Source organism: Delphinapterus leucas, chromosome 18 (genome assembly GCF_059928025.1).
Source record: "Delphinapterus leucas isolate spDelLeu-1000000601 "Yukka" chromosome 18, BTC_Dleu_Yukka2, whole genome shotgun sequence".
Classification (NCBI taxonomy): Eukaryota; Metazoa; Chordata; class Mammalia; order Artiodactyla; family Monodontidae; genus Delphinapterus; species Delphinapterus leucas.
The window spans coordinates 60,394,505-60,415,359 of NC_143146.1; the positions used below are offsets into that span (position 1 = coordinate 60,394,505).

The window sequence follows — 20,855 nt, forward strand, 5'->3', positions numbered from 1 at the left end:
AGTCCCCTTTCTCTGCTCTCCTTTTTTCATTTTTTATGGCACTTATAATTTTCTAACCCAATAAATAATTAGTATGTTTACTGTTAATCATTCTTTGCTAGAATGTAAGCTCCAGAGGGAAGAGATCTTTGTCTATTTTGTTCACTGACATACTCTAAACACCTAGACAACCTGATACAAAGTGATCACTCAGTAAATGTTTTTTGAATGAATGAATGCACACTGTGACTTCAGTATAAAGTACTTCTGGAGCCAAATACCAATTTCATTTATACAGTTAACAAATATCTACTGAGCTGCCATTATGGGGGAGACAGCACATACACATACAAATCCAGAGTGTCTGATAGTGATAAATGCTACAAAGCCAAATAGAGCAGGATAAGGAGATGGCGAGTGAGAGACGTGGCTCAGGCAGTCATCTCTGAAGTGATGGCAATTAATCTGAGATCTGAATGAAGTTGGGTGCCATGCAGATTTGGGTGGAGGGGGAAAGTGAGCTTTGAGCATCGAGAAAATAGCAAATGCACAGGCCTAAGGTTGGAGGCCGGCTTGGTAAACCCAGTAACAGCAGTTAAGGCCTGCGTGGAAGGAGTGGGGTGTGCAAGAATATAGCATTCCACCTGCCTTTACCTACTACTTAATAACGTGTATATTGCCTAGTGCCCTGGTTAAGAGAGATTACATTTCACCTTTGAGTACTCAGATTCTCTGATAGTTAAGGGCTTCTTCTATTCTAGCCTCCAAATGTCCGTATCATCACATCATATAAGATTACAAAGCACACAGTAATGACGTTAAAAATCATTCCAAGAACATCCCCAGGAGTCACGAAACTGACTTAAGTACCACTGCCCAGGAAGGTGTAAAGCCAAGCAGGAACGTAGTACTAGAAGGGTGCAAAGCCAGGAGGCTCAATAAACATTAAACAGGGACTGTCAATTCCCAGTCTGGGGGAAAGAGCGTCGTTTCAATTAAGTCGCCAAGCGCGGCATCAGGCAGCTCTACGACATGCATTTTGTTACAGTCCTGGGCTCTAACTGTTCCGACTTATTATGTAATTTCCCAAAGAACAAAAGCAAAAAGTTCACTCTGAACTAGCCTTCCAACTCAGGCAGGAAGTTCTTTCTCGGCCAGGGCAGAGCACTTGGAAAGTTTTCAGCGTCTGAAAATCCCTATTTCCGGGGCTAAGCAGGGTAGTATCTTCCGGCTTAAAATAAAGATTTATGGTGATTTCTCCCCATCCCTCCACAGCAGTTCCAAAACATCTTCGCCGAGCTTAGTCAAACTTTCTGCGCTATCCCTCGACATCAAGACCAAATGTCGAACGCATAATAATGAGTTTAGCGAGCCGGGGCCGGAAGCTGGGTGAATATAGATACACAGAACGGGAGCCGAGGGTCTAGGCGACATAAATGAAAACAGCAGCCTAACGGGGTCGTAGAGTGCGAAAGGAACTCCGAGGCAGGTGCCTCCCCTGCGCTGGCCGAAGGAGGAGAGGCCTCCAAGTAGGCAACAGCCCTGGTGCGAAGCCAGAGACAAGCCTCAGCAGCGGCGCGCCACTTCCACCAGCCAACTCACGCATGCGCAGCGCCGCCTCGGCCCGCGGCCTGGGTCAAAGTACAATCCGGGAGCCGCGCGCCCAGCCCCAGCCAGCGACTTTGCGCACGCGCGGCGACACCTCGGCCCTAGGCCTGGGCGAGGGTGTCGCTCCAGAGCCCCACTCCCAGCCCTCGCCAAACGACCTGCGCACGCGCGGAGACGCCTGGGCTCGCGGCTCGGGCGGGGCTGTCGCCCCAGGGGCTACTCCTCACCGAAACCTCGCCCGGAGCTCGGGCGGCGGGGACTGTGTGGGGAGAGGTGACTCGCCGCTGGGGAGGTCTGAGAGCGGCCGGCTTCTAGCCTGGCTTACCCCCCACCCCCGCGACTTCCTACGCCATCCCCTATGTCCTTACCACAACGCAGGCCCGAGCCACATCCGCTCCGCCTCCCAGGTCGCCGTTACTGCCCGCCGCCGCGATGAGTTGGCGCCTCCCCTTGAAGCAGCCCGGCCTCGGCGGGACGCGCTCGGGTGACCGAGCGGGGAGGGAAAGAGGAGGGGTGCGCGCCCGAAGGGAGGGGAGGGGAGGGGGCCGGGCGACGGCGCCTCGCCCCTCCTCTCCGCTGCCCCCTGCCGCCCCCTGCCGCCCCCGCCCCTTTCTCGCCGACTCTCTCGGCTCCGATCAGACCCCTAGGACTGGACACTAGCTCTCCCGCTGGGTCCATCTCCGCCGTCTCCCCGGGGATTCCGCCGTGGGAAACCTCCACCTTCTCCAGGGTTCTGGTCCCCAGAGTCTTGGGAATTTGGAGATGCCTGACCCGGAAGGGTGAGGCGCGCGGATGATGCGGCAAGCTCTTACACAGTCCCTCTCCCCCAGTCTGTGCCAGCTTTTCTACTGGTGGTCCCTCCATCAAGGAGCTCAGATCACTTCTCCCCACGGTTTCCCTGCTTTCCCCTCACTGCTGTACCTTTCTAATACAGAGGCCGAAATAATGAGTGATGGGTGCTGAAGGGGTGACCTGCCTACCTGGGGACCAAGGTCTTCTGGAACAACCACACTCTCTCTTTATTAATTTGCAGTGATTTCTTGTATTACACTGCGCTTCTCTTGGCCTTAGTAGATTTTAGTAAAATGCATCACAGCCTGATAATGTGCAATAATTTCTCCCACTTTACTACACTTACTTCGGCCCCAGTGGGTTTTGGTAAAATGCACCACAGCTGGTGTTATTAGCTGTTCCTATGGAGTAAAGCTGACTGCTTTCACACTGGCTTTTTAATGACACAGGTTCAACGTTCAAATGATTTGCCAAAAGTAGGACAGCTGGGTGGAATAACAGATTTCAACCCAGAATGACCATGTCAGTCTTTTGTTTGGTCTGGCTTTTGTCATTTCATTGGAAAAGCATCATTCCAGAATGTCTAGCTGCTTTTATGGCAGCTGCTATAGTTGGCAGATAATTATGTCTATCGTCAGCGCATAGTCCTTTGAGCCCCAGAAGGAGGCTTGCATTTATTCGATTTTATAGGATATAAGCTGGGCAGAAATCTAACATGCACGGCATTGCATACGAAGAACTTTTCCCCCGAAACAATGTTATCCTTTGGCCTTTTAATGTAAACTGTCATATAGCCATAAGTGAAAGGACAGCTTAGAGTTTTCATTTGAAAAGGATAATCAGAAGGAACTCCTTCAACAGTATTTATCTAAGGGGGAGGGTGGCCAGACTAAGGAGAGTAGTCAGATGAGGTGGGGTTATCATTTAAACATACCTTCCTTATACAACAATTATTTGTGATATGTCTGTCTCACTAGATTGTGAAACTCTTGAGGGCACAGATCATGCCTTATTAATACCTGTATCACAAAATGCTTAAGAATTGTTTGTGGAATCAAATTGACATTGATTATGTGCCTTTAGTTCCTCAAATATGCTTTCCTACTGCATTAAAAGACCTAAATAGGAGCATGAATCCATAGTCTACTTTCATTTTGGATGATTTGTGCCAGTTCTGGGCCTGACAGCCTGGATAGACGCACCTCTTAAGTGTGGTTGATACTAATCCAGATAGGCTTTAAGTCACCTTTTCTTATACCCTGATCAACCAGTTTTCTTCTTCTTCCTTTCCTTGTGGCAAAGCAGCATAACGCTGAGTCCACGTTAAAAAATCACTTATTTTTCTGTTCAGGAAAAGACTTTTCCTCTGATCACCATCAAAGCTAAAATTCATCATTAAACAAGTTTAGGAATTCTTTCTAATTCAAACATTCAATATTTCCTTCCACTTTGTCCCTGTATCCAGACTACATTATATTTAAGGCATTTTAAGGGATTTGAGTCACCATTTAGAGAGCAAAATTATAGAAAACCACTTTCATACAAAATGTCACACATAATTTACAAATCAACCTGTATAATAATCCTTTCCCTGCAGAAATAATGTGCTTTACAAATTAGTATTTATTTTTTAAAATTAGGGTATTCTTAAAATAAGATAGATACTTCTTAAAAGTCCTGAAGTTTTTAGTCCTGAGATTACTCCTAAATGATGAAAAATGAAAAGACAGTTTATAGCATAGACTTTCTCTGATATCTACCACTGAAACCAATTGCTAATGGGGAACTTAATGTTAAGATGTGATTACAGCAAGAATGATCAGAACAGAGGATTCAACAGGTGTAGTCCTGGAATATAGAATAGGAAACTTCCTGCAACAAATCTGACCCCTAGAGCAGCTGGAATGTGGGAAGAAATTGTTAGAATATCTCTATTTTTATCTAAATTAAGAAATCAAACTTGACTAGTATTTAATATGGAGACTGACAATACTGCATATTTTTTGTGATCAGAGTACATGATCAAAAATGTGTAGAAAAAAAAAATGTGTAGAAACCAACTTCCTTAGAGTACCATCAGCTCTGCAGGCAGGCATCTGATTTCACCACGTTTTGAATTTAAGTAATATTTTAAATACAATAATTTGGATTTATATAACATTTTAAATATTACAATCTTGAAATATATATAATATTTTGTTTTACCTTTATATTATGTTAACTTTTACTATGCAATAAGTAAATGTTTATTGATTAGTCACTTTTAACATTAGACATTTATTCAGCAAATCTTGGTAATTTATATAATGTTTCTTTGCAGTAACTGTAGCTTTGTACCATCAGGTTTAGAAAATCATAGAGCTGAGAGAGATTAAATATAAATCTTCATTTTATAGATGCCGTGATTGTGAAGTAAGTTGTCTCAAGCCCTTGGAATCGTAGTTGCAGTGCTTCTTCCAATCCATCCTGCCACTCATACGACAAATAGCAGGATTTCGTTATCTACCACATGAACGATAACAGCAACGCCATTGAACAAGATGCGAAGGTACAGGTACTTCTCATAGGACTCTAAGTAGAAGGAATTCTTTCTAACTTTTTACTTTAAAATAATTATAGATTCACATGAAGTTGCAAAGATAGTACAGAGAGGTCCCATGTGCCTGTCCCATTTTTCCCCCTAGTTATATTTTATAAGTGGAGGAAATTTATCGGTTAATATGTTTGTTCTCAGAAAAAGCTCAAACTGATAGGTTTAATAATGAGAGCTACAATTTTTTAAGCACCTATTTTATACCAGCAGCTTTACCTATATTACCTCATTTAGAGCTTACAACAGTCCTGTAAGGCAAGAGGTTATCCTCAGTTTACAGGTAAAGCAACTCAGATTCCAAGAAATTAAGTCACTCCTATCAACTCTCAAGGCCAGATCTTCCTGCCTTGCATGTTTCTCTTTTTCCACATTATGGACAGTAGAAGGTCATACATTCCTTACACTGTATTCCAGCTGAATCCTGACAATTATCTAACAATAAAAACATTTTCTGTATTATTATCATTTTTTAAAAATTGTGTGACTATTTTCTCAGAAGTTAAAACTGTTTCTTTTTAAAAAGAATGGATATATATGTATAACTGATTCACTTAGTACACCTGAAACTAACACATTGTAAATCAACTAAAAATTTTTTTTAAAAACTGTTTCTTTTTAGAAAATCTGTGTACAAAATAGTGTGTTTCATTAAATATTTCCATTTTATTTGGGACCAATAATTTTCTCCAGGGAGTTCAAAATTAAAAGCAGGAGGGAAAGATGACTAGATCACATGTAAGTTCCTTTCCAAAATCTTTGATTACTTTGATCTATTGACTTAGTATTGCTAAATTCTTTGAACTAGAAAGTTTTACTCTGAGACATTATAGGTCACTATTTTAGAGATTAAAATTCCCATCACCACATCTGTCAAGTTTATCTACTGTCTTAGTCAGTTCTGGTTGCTTTAACAAAGTACCATAGAATGGATGGTTTATAAGTAATGGAAACTTGTTTTTCACAGTTCTAGAGGCTGGAAGTCCGAGATCAAGGTGCCAGGAGTGTGCAGTGGGGAGGATGGTGAGCCTGGGGCCAGGGGGACCATGTTAAGGCTCTATTGCATCAGCCCAGGCAGGACACAAGGAGTCCTTGAACTCAGTGTGACAGTGGGGTGGGCTTAAAGACAGAGGAGAAGACGGATTTGAGAAGATTTTGAGAAAGTATTCACATAGTTTTCCATAATAATAGGTCAAAAGACTGCAGTATAGTGTAGACATGGCTTTTTTATGCACTGGGAAACCAAGGAATGCATGTGACTCACCTTATTGCAATATTTGCTTTATTGTGGTGATCTGGAACCCAACCTCCAAGGTATGCCTAAGTGGGTTGCATGAGTTTTTTGGTTTCCCAGTGCATGTAAGGGTTGTGTTTGCACTGTACTGTAGTCTATAAAGCGTGCAATAGCATTATGTCTAAAAAATGTACATACCTGGAATAAAAAATGATAAAAAAAAATGACAAACATCATCTGAGCCTTCAGTGAGTCGTAATCTTTTTGTTGATGGAGGGTTTGAAATACTGTGAGAATTACCAAAATGTGACACAGAGACACGAAGTGAGAAAACGCTGTTGGAAAAAATGGTGCCAATAGACTTGCTCAACAGAGTGTTGCCACAAACCTTAAGTTTGTAAAAAAACACAACATCTGCGAAGCACAATGAAGGTGTAGTACATTTAAAAAAATAGGTCAAAGCAATAGGAATGTTTTGATTGATGCTGAGAACATCTTTGATAAAATTCAATTGTCAATATTCATTTTTGATAAAAGAAATTTTGCTAAATGGCTACATACACACACTGAAAACTAGCTTCATGTTTAATGGTGAAATCCTAACAGCATGTCCATTAAATATAGTAATAAAACAGTGGTGCCACTTATCTCTAATTAATGCTATAATGCTATTCTGGAAGCACCAGTTAATGCAATTAGATAAGAAAGTGAAGTAAGGAACATTGAAGACTGAAAAGGATACAGAAAATTTACCATTATTTATAGATGATGCAACTAGATTTTTTGGCTAAGAGGTGCTCACAGCCTCTTTTCCCTAACCCATTGTTCCATTCCAGTTTTTGGATTGATCTAGTTCAAAGGCACTTTACAGTTGCCTGCCCCCAGAGAAAGGAGCTGTTATTGTGCCATCCTGTCTAGTGGGAGGCACTGAGAGTGGCTCTTGTGGCTCCATTTTTTTAAGGTTTGAGAAAAAAAAGTCAGAGCTTCCTCTTGTGAGACAGCCAACATACTAACTCCATTTGTGACTTTACATTCCTTGTGCCTGAAAGGCAAGCTCAGTGAGAATCCAATTGCCCCAAGTATTGTAGCAAATGCTTTTTTGCTCTAGTACATGCTTCTCCTGGCCAAGTGCTCTGGCTTGTCCTTAGCCCGCATTGCAGGGGCAAGAGCCAAGATCCAGGACAGGTTTCAGGGCCTGCTTTGGTTCTGTCATGTAGGCATATACAGGGTAATGGTGTAGCCTGATCTCCCTGAGTTCAACACTAGCGCCCAGGGCAAGTTATCAGATAATAACAGTGATCACTTGCCTTGCTTTGTTTTTTTGTGCATATGCATGTACTTTTCTTGGGGACCTTAAAGAAAAGCAGGTCAAGAGCTGAATTTGAGTTTTTCTGGATCTCTTTGTCAAACACCACCTTAATTGCTCTTACTTTTGGCATGACCAAAATATACCTTGAAAACCCAGGAATGTAAACTGAAAAGCTTTTAGAAATTATAGAGTTTAGTGATGTGGCCAGTTACAAACTCAATATACAAAAATCAGTTAGAAAACTATAAAACTACTGAGACAGAGGAAGGCAAAATCGAGAGGAATACTGTTTTTTATTTTTAAAATTTTTAATTTATTTTTTTAACATCTTTTTTGGAGAACAGTTACTTTACAATGTTTTGTTAGTTTCTGCTGTATAACAAAGTGAATCAGCTATATATATACATATATCCCCATATCCCCTCCCTCTTGCACCTCCCTCCCACCCTCCCTATCCCACCCCTCTAGGTGGACATAAAACACCGAGCTGATCTCCTGTGCTATGCAGCTGCTTCCCACTAGCTATCTATTTTACATTTGGTAGTGTATATATATCAATGCTACTCTCTCACTTCGTCCCAGCTTACCCTTCCCCCTCCCTGTGTCCTCAAGTCCATTCTCTACATCTGTGTCTTTATTCCTGTCTCCTGCCCCTAGGTTCATTAGAACCTTTTTTTTTTTTAGATTCCATGTATATGTGTTAGCATTCGGTATTTGTTTTTCTCTTTCTGACTTACTTCACTCTGTATGACAGACTCTAGGCCCATCCACCTCTCTACACATAACTCAATTTCGTTTCTTTTTATGGCTGAGTAATATTCCATTGTATATATGTGCCACATATTCTCTATCCATTCATCTGTCAATGGACACTTAGGTTGCTTCCATGTCTGGCTATTGTAAATAGTGCTGCAATGACCATTGTGGTACATGTCTCTTTTTGAATTATGGTTTTCTCAGGACATATGCCCAGTAGTGGGATTGCTGGGTCATATGGTACTTCTAGTTTTAGTTTTTTGAGGAACTTCCATACTGTTCTCCATAGTGGCTGTATCAATTTACATTCCCACCAACAGTGCAGGAGGGTTCCCTTTTCTCCACACTCTCTCCAGCATTTGTTGTTTATAGATTTTCTGATGATGCCCATTCTAACTGGTGTGAGGTGATACCTCATTTCATGTGTTTGTTGGCAATCTGTATATCTTCTTTGGAGAAATGTCTGTTTAGGTCTTCTGCCCATTTTGGGATTGGGTTGTTTGTTTTTTTGATATTACGCTGCATGAGCTATTTGTATATTTTACAGATTAATCCTTTGTCAGTTGCTTCATTTGCAAATATTTTCTCCTATTCTGAGGGCTGTCTTTTCAGCTTGTTTATGGTTTCCTTGCTGTGCAAAAGCTCTGAAGTTTCATTAAGTCCCATTTGTTTATTTTTGGTTTTATTTCCATTTCTCTAAGAAGTGGGTCAAAAAGGATCTTGCTGTGATTTATGTCATAGAGTGTTCTGCCTATGTTTTCCTCTAAGAGTTTTATAGTGACTGGCCTTACATTTAGGTCTTTAATCCATTTTGAGTTTATTTTTGTGTATAGTGTTAGGAAGTGTTCTAATTTCATTCTTTTACATGTGGCTGTTCAGTTTTCCCAGCACCACTTATTGAAGAGGCTGTCTTTTCTCCATTGTATATTCCTTCCTCCTTTATCAAAGATAAGGTGACCATATGTGCATGGGTTTATCTCTGGGCTTTCTATCCTGTTCCATTGATCTATATTTCTGTTTTTGTGCCAGTACCATACTGTCTTGATTACTGTAGATTTGTAGTATAGTCTGAAGTGTGAGAGCCTGATTCCTCCAGCTCCATTTTTCTTTCTCAAGATTGCTTTGACTATTTGTTTTTAGATGGGAAGATTCAATAATGTAAGGATGTCAATTTTCCTAAGATAAATTTGTAAGTCTAATGCTATCCTAATAAGAACCTCAATGATATTATTTAAATAATTTAAAAATCCATTTGAAAGTGTGGTTTGGTAGAGCCCTTTTGAAGGCAGTTTGACTTTATGTGTTAAATTTGTCCTTTGACTCAATAATCCCACCTTTAGGAATCTGTTAATATGAAAAGATGTATGCAGAAGGATGTATGTCACAGCATTTTTATAATTAGGAAAAAATGGAAAACAGCCTATACGTTCTATGACAAACTAATTAGATTAATTAAAGTATGGCAAATACTGTTGGTTGCCTACCTAAAAGCTGCCCTCTCTCCCTTCCTTCCTTCCTTTCTTTTCTTCTTTCTTTTACTTTTTATTAGGAAAAATTTCAAACATATACAAAAATAGGCAGAAAGATTAATAAGCCCCCAAGTACTCATCATTCAGCTTCAGCAATTAGCAATTCACAGCCAAAATTGTTTTATCAATACTTCTCTCCACCACCATATTATTTTGAAGCATCTTCTCATTTCATCTGTAAATATTTCAATGGATGTTTCTAAAAGATAAGAACTCTTTCATAAAAAGCATAACCAAAATATTATCATACTTTCAAAAACTAACATGAATTCCTTGATCATGAGACATCCTTTCAGAGTTCAAATTTTTAATTACCTTCACAAGTACCATATATATTTTTTAACAGTTTCAGTGACTCAGGATTCAAATAAAGTCTACTCATTGCAATTGGTTGATATGTCTTTTAAGTCTCTTTTAATCCATAGGTTCCCTCTTCAGTTCCTTTTGCTTCCTTGAAATTTATTTGTTAAAGAAACCAGGTTATTTGTCCTCTGGATTTTCCAAAATCTGGTTTTTGCTGAATGCACTCTTTATGCTTTTCATAAATTGGTAATCTAGAGTCTTGTTTAGATTTGGGTTCTTCTTTTTTTCTTGGCAAGATGACTTCTTAGATGGTGGCGTGTCCTTCCATCAGGAGGCATGTGATGTTGGATTGTTTCTTTCTGTGAAGTTAGTAATTGTTGATGCTCAATGCCTATATCCATACTATACTGGGTACAGTCAACTGAATTAGATTAACATCTAGTGTTATAAATGGTGATCTCCTAACTCCATCATTTCTCCTCCATTTATTAGCTGGAATACTTTTATAAACGGAAATTACTTTCCTCAATGATTTGGTTTCCCAGTGAGAGCAGGATAAGCATTTAATTCTTTCTCTTAATTTGCTAGTTTACAAAATAATGAGTTGTTTCACTAACAGTCTCCAACGGTGACCAAATGAGTTTGTCTGTTGGTATCATTGTGAATTCATGGGTTTAAACTTGCTTCATGTGTTCCTTCCCTTTTTTCTTGCTCACAGAACCCTGTTTAGGTAGTGATGTGGTCAGTCACAGAGAAGAAATCCTGGCTTGTGTGAGCGCGTCATATCAATCCATTCTCATTGGCAGTGTCTGGGGTCGGCAGGTGATTAGTCCCCGATGAAGACACTTATGAGGAAGGTCACGCTGAAGAAAGACCTCTCCACCCACTCAGCTGCTCCCTTCTTCTCTTCAGGCTTTTTTCATATTGTCTCATGAGGACTTGATATTTGGAGAGCTGCTGCTGAAGCTTGGAATGTCCCAATGGATACACATGATACATATGCACAATTATGAACTTACACTGCAGTTCTAGACTTATTGACAGGGAAAGATATCTACGTTATGTTGCTGATATGATACGTAACATTAAAACTATTTACATAAAATTGAACACAATTGTGTATATATGCACCAAGACCTACCTGGAATTATGTTCATTTAAATATTAAGAGTGGTCATCTCTGAGTAGTGAGATGTTGGTGAATTTCTACTTTATTCCTTATATTTTTCTGTAAGGTTTAAGGTTTAGATTTTAATGTGAATAATCAACTTTTTAAAAAAGTATGATTCTGGGCAATTCTTATCTATCTCATGTTACTTATAATGGATTTTTTTTCCAAACAAATATGTCCCATCATAAAAATTCTTTTTTATAAGACCACATAACTGGCATCACGTGATTTTTCTCCATGGCATAATCATCAGACAGGAAATGTTTTGATTCTGGAATAACATTTCCTGATAAACATTTGTTGGAAACATTTAAGCATTTCCTGATCTGAAAATTTTTGAGATTTTTTTTCTTTGTGTATCTTGTTATAATTAATAATACTCTGTAGCCCAGTGGGACAGAATCAACCTGTTGCAGGAAAAAAACAAAAAAACTTTGAGAAAAACATGAATTTTATTAGAGAGATATTTTCCAGTCACCAAGAAAATAAAACTGGCACAATTTTCACCTAGTGGTAAAAATAATAAGTAGTCTCCCCTTAGCCTACATTTAAGAAATTTTAATTTCTTTGGCACATTTAATTCTCGAAAGAAATTGCATATGCTTAAAGCCTAAAAGATGTTAAAATCTTTTAGGCTTTAAGAACAGTCTAGGCCTCTAGAATAAAATTGAAAAAGGGCCTTTCTTCCAGTGATCACTTCATTATTAAGTAGTGTATTGTTTAGCCTCCATGTGTTTGTATTTTTTACAGATCTTTTCCTGTAATTGATATCTAGTCTCATAGCGTTGTGGTCGGAAAAGATACTTGATACAATTTCAATTTTCTTAAATTTACCAAGGCTTGATTTGTGACCCAAGGTATGATCTATCCTGGAGAATGTTCCATGAGCACTTGAGAAAAATGTGTATTCTGTTGTTTTTGGATGGAATTTCCTATAAATATCAATTAAGCCCATCTTGTTTAATGTATCATTTAAAGCTTGTGTCTCCTTATTTATTTTCATTTTGGATGATCTGTCCATTGGTGAAAGTGGGGTGTTAAAGTCCCCTACTATGGATGTGTTACTGTCGATTTTCCCTTTTATGGCTGTTAGTATTTGCCTTATGTATTGAGGTGTTCCTATGTTGGGTGCATAAATATTTACAATTGTTATATCTTCTTCTTGGATCGATCCCCTGATCATTATGTAGTGTCCTTCTTTGTCTCTTCTAATAGTCTTGATTTTAAAGTCTATTTTGTCTGATATGAGAATTGCTACTCCAGCTTTCTTTTGGTTTCCATTTGCATGAAATATCTTTTTCCATCCCCTCACTTTCAGTCTGTATGTGTCTCTAGGTCTGAAGTGGGTCTCTTGTAGACAGCAAATATATGGGTCTTGTTTTTGTATCCATTCAGCCAATCTGTGTCTTTTGGTGGGAGCATTTAGTCCATTTACATTTAAGGTAATTATCGATATGTATGTTCCTATTCCCATTTTCTTAATTGTTTTGGGTTCGTTATTGTAGGTCTTTTCCTTCTCTTGTGTTTCTTGCCTAGAGAAGTTCCTTTAGCATTTGTTGTAAAGCTGGTTTGGTGGTGCTGAACTCTCTCAGCTTTTGCTTGTCTGTAAAGGTTTTAATTTCTCCATCAAATCTGAATGAGATCCTTGCTGGGTAGAGTAATCTTGGTTGCAGGTTTTTCACCTTCATCACTTTAAATATGTCCTGCCCGTCCCTTCTGGCTTGCAGACTTTCTGCTGAAAGAACAGCTGTTAACCTTATGGGGATTCCCTTGTGTGTTATTTGTTGTTTTTCCCTTGCTGCTTTTAATATGTTTTCTTTGTTTTTAATTTTTGACAGTTTGATTAATATGTGTCTTGGCGTATTTCTCCTTGGATTTATCCTGTGTGGGACTCTCTGTGCTTCCTGGACTTACTTAACTATTTCCTTTCCCATATTAGGGAAGTTTTCAACTATAATCTCTTCAAATATTTTCTCAGTCCCTTTCTTTTTCTCTTCTTCTTCTGGAACCCCTATAATTCGAATGTTGGTGTGTTTAATGTTGTCCCAGAGGTCTCTGAGACTGTCCTCAGTTCTTTTCATTCTTTTTTCTTTATTCTGCTCTGCAGTAGTTATTTCCACTATTTTATCTTCCAGGTCACTTATCCGTTCTTCTGCCTCAGTTATTCTGCTATTGATCCCATCTAGAGTATTTTTCATTTCATTTATTGTGTTGTTCATCGTTGTTTGTTTCATCTTTAGTTCTTCTAGGTTCTTGTTAAATGTTTCTTGCATTTTGTCTATTCTCTTTCCAAGATTTTGGGTCATCTTTACTATCATTATTCTGAATTCTTTTTCAGGTAGACTGCCTATTTCCTCTTCAATTGTTAGGTCTGGTGGGTTTTTATCTTGCTCCTTCATCTGCGTTGTGTTTTTCTTCCCATTTTGCTTATCTCACTGTGTTTGGGGTCTCCTTTTTGCAGGCTGCAGGTTTGAAGTTCCTGTTGTTTTTGGCGTCTGTCCCCAGTGGTTGGTTCAGTGGGTTGTGTAGGCTTCCTGGTGGAGGGGACTAGTGCCTGTGTTCTGGTGGATGAGGCTGGATCTTGTCTTTCTGGTGGGCAGGTCCACGTCTGGTGGTGTGTTTTGGGGTGTCTGTGGACTTATTATGATTTTAGGCAGCCTCTCTGCTAATGGGTGGGGTTGTGTTCCTGTCTTGCTAGTTGTTTGGCATAGAATGTCCAGCACTGTAGCTTGCTGGTCGTTGAGTGAAGCTGGGTAATTGTGTTGAGATGGAGATCTCTGGGAGATTTTCACCGTTTGATATCATGTGGAGCTGGGAGGTCTCTTGTGGACCAGTGTGCTGAAGTTGGCTCTCCCTCCTCAGAGGCACAGCACTGACTCCTGGCTGCTGCACCAAGAGCCTTTCATCCACACGGCTCAGAATAAAAGGGAGAAAAAGTTGAAAGAAAGAATTAGTAGAAGTAGAAAGAGAGAAAGAAAGAAAGAGAGGAGGGAGGGAGGAAGGAAGGAAGGAGGGAAGGAAGGAAAAAAAGAAAGGAGATAAAGTAAAATAAAATAAGATAAAATATAATAAACTTATTAAAGTAGAAAAGTAATTATTAAGAGAAAAAAATTAAAAAAATAAAAATAAAATGGACGGATAGAACCCTAGGACAAATGGTGGAAGCAAAGCTATACAGACAAAATCTCACACAGAAGCATACACATACACACTCACAAAAAGAGGAAAAGGGGAAAAAATCATAAATCTTGCTCTCAAAGTCCACCTCCTCAGTTTGGGATGATTCGTTGTCTAAAGGAGGGAAGGAAGGAAGGAAAGAAAGAAAGAAAGAAAGAAAAGAAGATAAAGTAAAATCATTAAAATAAAAAATAATTATTAAGGAAAAAATTTTTTTAAAAAAATGGACGGATAGAACCCTAGGACAAATGGTGGAAGCAAAGCTATACAGACAATATCTCACACAGAAGCATACACATACACACTCACAAAAAGAGGAAAAGGGGAAAAAATAATAAATCTTGCTCTCAAAGTCCACCTCAATTTGGGATGATCCGTTGTCTATTCAGGTATTCCACAGATGCAGGGTACATCAAGTTGATTGTGGAGCTTTAATCCGCTGCTTCTGAGGCTGCTGGGAGAGATTTCCCTTTCTCTTCTTTGTTCTCACAGCTCCCAGGGGCTCAGCTTTGGATTTGGCCCCGCCTCTGCGTGTAGGTCGACGGAGGGCGTCTGTTCTTCGCTCAGACAGGACGGGGTTAAAGGAGCCGCTGATTCGGGGCTCTGGCTCACTCAGGCCGCGGGGGAGGGAGGGGCACGGAGTGCGGGGCGGGCCTGCGTCGGCAGAGGCCGTCGTGACGTTGCACCAGCCTGAGGCGCGCCGTGCGTTCTACCGGAGGATTTGATCCTGGATCCCGGGACCTTGGCAGTGGCGGGCTGCACAGGCTCCCCGGAAGCGGGGTGTGGATAGTGACCTGTGCTCGCACACAGGCATCTTGGTGGCGGCAACAGCAGCCTTAGCGTCTCATGTCCGTCTCTGGGGTCTGCGCTTTTAGCCGCGGCTCGCGCCCGTCTCCGGAGCTCCTTTAAGCAGCGCTCTTAATCCCCTCTCCTCGCGCACCAGGAAACAAAGAGGTAAGAAAAAGTCTCTTGCCTCTTCGGCAGGTGCAGACTTTTCCGCGGACTCCCTCCCGGCTAGCCGTGGCGCACTAACCCTCTGCAGGCTGTGTTCACGCCGCCAGTCCTCTCCCTGCGCTCCGACAGAAGCCGTGCCTCAGCTCCCAGCCCCGCCTACCCAGGCGGGTGAGCAGACAAGGCTCTCGGGCTGGTGAGTGCCTGTCGGCCCTGATCCTCTGTGCGGGAATCTCGCCGCTTTGCCCTCCGCACCCCTGTGGCTGTGCTCTCCTCTGCGGCTCCGAAGCTTTCCCCCTCCGCCACCCGCAGTCTCCGCCCGCGAAGGGGCTTGCTAGTGTGTGGAAACTTTTCCTCCTTCACAGCTCCCTCCCACTGGTGCCGGTCCCGTCCCTATCCTTTTGTCTCTGTTTATTCTTTTGCCCTACCCAGGTACGTGGGGGGCGTTTCTTGCCTTTTGGGAGGTCTGAGGTCTTCTGCCAGCGTTCAGTAGGTGTTCTGTAGGAGTTGCTCCATGTGTAGATGTATTTCTGGTGTATCTGTGGGGAGGAAGGTGATCTCCGCGTCTTACTCTTCCGCCATCTTCCCGGAAGCCCCTGTATGATTCTTTTATGCAATATGTTTGAAATGACAAAATTTTAGAAATGGAACACAGATTAGTGGTTGCCAGGAGTTAAGAATGGGGGGAGAGGAGAGCTGGATGTTGTTATAAAAGAGCAACAGGAGGGATCCTTGTGGTGATGGACTGTTCTATATGTTGACTGTGGTGATAGATGCATGAACCTACATATGTGATAAAATTGTATAGGACTGAGTACATACAAATGTGTACATGTTAAGCTGGGGAAATATGAATAAGCTCAGTGGAATGTATCAATGTCAGTATCCTGGTTGTGATATTATAGTAGAGTTTTGCAAAGTGTTGAGGGAAACTGAGTAGAAGGTACTTTCTGTATTATTTGTTATAACTGTATGTGAATCTACAATTACCTCAGTAAAAAATTCAATTAAAAGTAGTCTACTAAATCAATTTACTAAATAATCTAAATTTCTTTAATTTTTCTACTATAGTTCCATTCTTTATCCTTTACCTGATTTATTTTGCACACAGTTACAAGATAAACAAATAATTATACACAATAACAAGATAAACTTATTTTGCAGATTACTTCTTAAAGAGGAAAAAAATAGGGAGATGGATACACATGCTCCCAATAACAAACAATAAACAACATTCTTGGATCTAGTGTTTTTTTCAACTGAGTCAGTTATATTAAGAATTATCTTCTTTAATTAAAGGAGTAGAATTTCAAAGAAGACACTTGCTTGGATGTGATCAGGCGGCACTTTTCTTTGATAATGAAGTGCTTAAGACCTTCTGTTCTTAGAATTCATAGTAGGCACAGCATCGTGGAATTGAAGAGACGTAGCTCTTCAAGTCTATCTGTTCCATCTCCCTACTACTGCAGAATTGTTCTCTATGCTGCACTTATAATAAATGATGATTACTATGATTAATACTAATGGCTCCAACAATATTATGCAGCATAATGGCTCCAGCAATTATACTGAGAAGTTTGATATAGGAATTATTTTCCTGAGCTCATGCTAAAATTTCTTCTTGTTCAATATTATCTTGTTATTTCTATTTATTTCTCTCTTAAAATACCCTCCCCATTACTTCCCCTGTAATGATAGCTCACTGAAGTGAGGCCCTTTCATTTTGCTTTCCTCTTCACTGTCTGAAGCACTGCGGGCACTCAGTAAATGCTGTTTCACTTTTGATGTTGACATCTTCAAATGGAGACAGGTGGCTTCATGAGTTAAGACAGTCATTGCATCAACCAGGATTAATTTGATAATTTGCTTCAAGCTCATTATAATTTTGGCTCTTCTTCAAGCACCCTGATTTTTAAAAGATTAGTGCTGATTCCCCAGGCTTATTCATTCCTTTCAGATTTGAAAAATCTGACTCAAAATGCTCAGGAACTTTTTATGGTTTCATTGTTTACAGTGATATTTAATGTAAAAAATATATAAGATCATAATAAGGTTGACTTTAGCCAATTAAACATTGATAAATATTAATATTACTATTTTCAGATTTATTTTTTATTAAATAACACAGATCCGTAGCAGATTAGCATATGAACTGGTAAATTTACAAACTCTTAAGCAGAAGAATAATGTGCATAAAAAATTAACTAAGCAGCTACTGTACCACTTGCTGCTCTGATGTTTTCAAAAACTGAGAAACACAAGATAAATGAGCAAATTACAGGAACGACATCTAATAACACAACAGGTTAAATAAATTAGATTCTATCGCCTGAAGAGACCATATTTTCTACAGTGCCTGTCAGAACAGTGCGTTCAGTGAAGGTGCTTAGTGAATGTTCATTGAAATGGATTTACAGACCTACTGGATATACAAACTCTGCTGTTGAAAGCAAATCCATAATTATCCTGATGCTGATGCTGATAAATCAGAAACCAAATCTAACACAAGTAGAGTTTATGTTGACCAGTGTGTCTTGTTTGCGGAATGTGACCTGTAAAGAAAAAGTGATATACTGACTTGAGATATTTTAGTGCCTTATTTGCGGGAAGCACCACTAACCTGAGAGAAAGAGAAAAACATACACGAGAGATTCAATAAGAGGCAGTGAGAACTGGGTCTGAGCCACAGAAATAGTTACACACAAAGAGTGTGGCTTCACATTTAGACGACCTGGGAGATTCCAGGTGTGGGTTTCTGTTCTGCTGTGTGGTCAACCTCATGGCTCCAAATTGCAGACCCGAATTTGGTACAGTTTCTCCACATCAACTAAATAGTTGATACCAAACTTAAAATACAAATTAAGGGCTTTCTGTATGCCCAAACTTGGACAAAGTATGGGAGAACACTAAAATTATTTTTTTTGCCACACCACGTGGCCTGCGGGATCCTATTTCTCCGACCAGGGATGAACCCGGGCCCCCGGCAGTGAAAGTGCTGAGTCCTAACCACTGGACCGCCAGGGAGTTCCCCAAAATGATGTTTAAATGGTTCCTTACTTGGTGAAGGGGAGGAACCTGATGGTAGTAGTATAATGTGGGAGAAGGTGGGTAAGATTAATAGGCACAGTGGGTGTGGGTTGAAACTGGGAAGCAGAGGATGCAGAACGAGGGCTCCTGACCACGATTCCTGCCCTCTCCAGTGACTTAGATATTAGGATCTCCAGAATGGTTGTCCGCTTAACCATAATGATCTCCTTGCCTTGAATTCTTCCCATCGACCCCCTTTTCAGTGGTATCTCAAGATTGCTAAAACCAAGAGTAAATGGCAGAAAACATTTGGTTCCCAGAAATACTTGACTGCCTCCTCTGTTGGACAAGATGGTTTCTAGTGCAATCTGTTCTTCAATGAAATCAGAAAATGTTGAACTTGGTTTTCTTCTTCTGAATCCCTCTCTGAATTTAAATGCACCTAAATGTTCCCAAAAATCAGTGTTTAAGGCCTAGAGCCATATGCCCTTTGCCCATATGTTTCTAGGAGATGTATATGATACCCAGCACTACGACTATAATAAGGTTGCAATTTAATTAACAGATATATCTCTTTATTGTCAAAATAGCCAAAAATAATACAAATCCATCATTTAATGGAAAAACACTGGGCCAAATCTGTTTTGTCCAGCAGCTAACTGCTGGCCTTACATGAGTCACCAGACTTCCCTGGCTCCCAGCTTCCTCATCTATAAAATAAAAGGCTTCTCCTTGATAACCTCCCCAAAGTCCCTCCCTGTTCTGACACTCCCTGATTCTGTAGAGCACTGAGAGAGAGTGAACTTTCCCTCATTTCTTTTTTTAAATTGGGGTATAGTTGCTTTACAATGTTGTGTTAGTTTCTGCCGTACAATGAAGTGAATCAGCTATATGTACACATATATCCCCTCCGTCTTGGCCCTCCCTCCCCCTCTCCCCTCCCCCCCTCCCCGGCCCCATCCCATCCATCTAAGTCACCACAGAGCACAGAGCTGAGCTCCCTGCGTTATACAAGGTTTCCAATTATCAGTTCCATTCTTCTGTTTGCTTTGTATCCAAACCCAAATTGCTTGAATTGTTTAAGGGGAATTATCACATTTAAATATGTGTTTGAACTATAAGGGACAGTGGCCAAAGGAATCTTAACATAAGGCCATGTGACCCTTCACTTAATTGAAACAACTTCCTGTTTCATCAACCATCCAGTCATTCACACTTGCACTGGCCTTGAGATGCTTTTAATAAGCTGTGTGACTCACCAGGAAAACAAAAATAATAGGTTCTGTTAGTGTTTTAGACAGTTTGCTGGTAAAATTGTCCAAGGGAAGACATGATACAAAGGTGCCAATCAGCATCTTGGAAAGAGATTGAAACTGAGGTTGTGATAAAAAAAAAGCAGAAGGACTCTTAAGATCCTCAAGTTTTTTAAGTAGAAATAAAGAATGATAAATAAATGCTATCCATTCTCTGGGGTAATTGGTGATAACAACTCACACACACACACAAAAAATCATGCTATTTCAGCAAAGAAAAGTGATGATAATAAGAGGCCATGGCAAATAAAGAAGGATGTTTATGCTGGTTTAAGGAGATCATCTTTCTTTGTCGGTGTTTTACTTCCTTTTCAGGCTGCTGACCTAGTCTATTTTGATAGTGATAAGAGGCACTTTGAGAGGTTTTACAAATACTGACTCTGCATAAGTTTGCAGTTATCAGTAAGCTTGGCCCCATGCCACTTATGTAGGCAAAAGAAAATGAAAATAAATGGTGCAATGCAGAGTTTGCCTTGGAGTTGAGTATTAAGGGAAGAAAGGGGGAAACGTATGTGAGCGTGTGTGAGTGTGAGTGTGAGTGTGAGTATGGGTGTGTGTGCGTGTGCCCCAGATGAGGCACGCTCGTGGGTGGGGAAGCTCTTCTTCAGAGGACCGTGAGATTTAGCCTAGGGATAGCGTGAGGCCTCAGACTTTAGTTTCTGTAGACTTCAGGTGATATTTCATCTCTTCATATTTTATAGACATTCTTACAACTGGGACCATGAAAGATGGGCTCTTAAGATTTGATGGGGCCCATCTGAGTTTGTCACATTAAATCAAAATGTCCCCCTTCTCAGAGACACTACAGGTGGGTTCCAGACTTCTGAATAGGTGGTAGCAGAGTGATAGCCTCATCAATGATATTCTGGCCTTTCGTGCCCCAGGGTCCGTGACACGTAGGTCCCTTAGGTGTTATGAGACTTTAAGTCTTTTGCTGCAATGGGGTAGGACATGATGGAGACAGAAATTTTATGTGTTTAATTCAGTTGCACTTGTTATTAAACTTCAGTCTATTTACAATGCAGTATGAAACCTAAGGTGATGTCTGAATCAAATATTCTATTAAACAAATTGCAATATGTAGTGGAACTTTATTATACTCTTTCCATCAAGGTG

The 20,855-nt window shown here is 40.4% G+C and overlaps 1 protein-coding gene across 1 annotated transcript; it reads left to right on the forward strand.

Annotated features, from left to right (window-relative positions):
- The first annotated feature begins 360 nt into the window (after positions 1–360).
- Positions 361–12,244, forward strand: LOC149746861 (uncharacterized). The gene is made up of 3 exons (XM_089899567.1): positions 361–2,071; positions 4,776–4,927; positions 10,819–12,244. Exons 1-2 carry the CDS (start codon positions 1,584–1,586, stop codon positions 4,819–4,821), a joined length of 534 nt encoding a protein of 177 aa, XP_089755693.1. The 5' UTR covers positions 361–1,583; the 3' UTR covers positions 4,822–4,927; positions 10,819–12,244.
- The last annotated feature ends 8,611 nt before the right edge of the window (positions 12,245–20,855 follow it).

Excerpts from the sequence above, each read along its gene's own strand:
- LOC149746861 (XM_089899567.1), top strand. The coding sequence starts at position 1,584 with ATGCGCAGCGCCGCCTCGGCCCGCGGCCTGGGTCAAAGTACAATCCGG. Across the intron at positions 2,072-4,775 it reads CCTCGGCGGGACGCGCTCGG|ATGCCGTGATTGTGAAGTAA; the intron begins GTGACCGAGCGG and ends TTCATTTTATAG.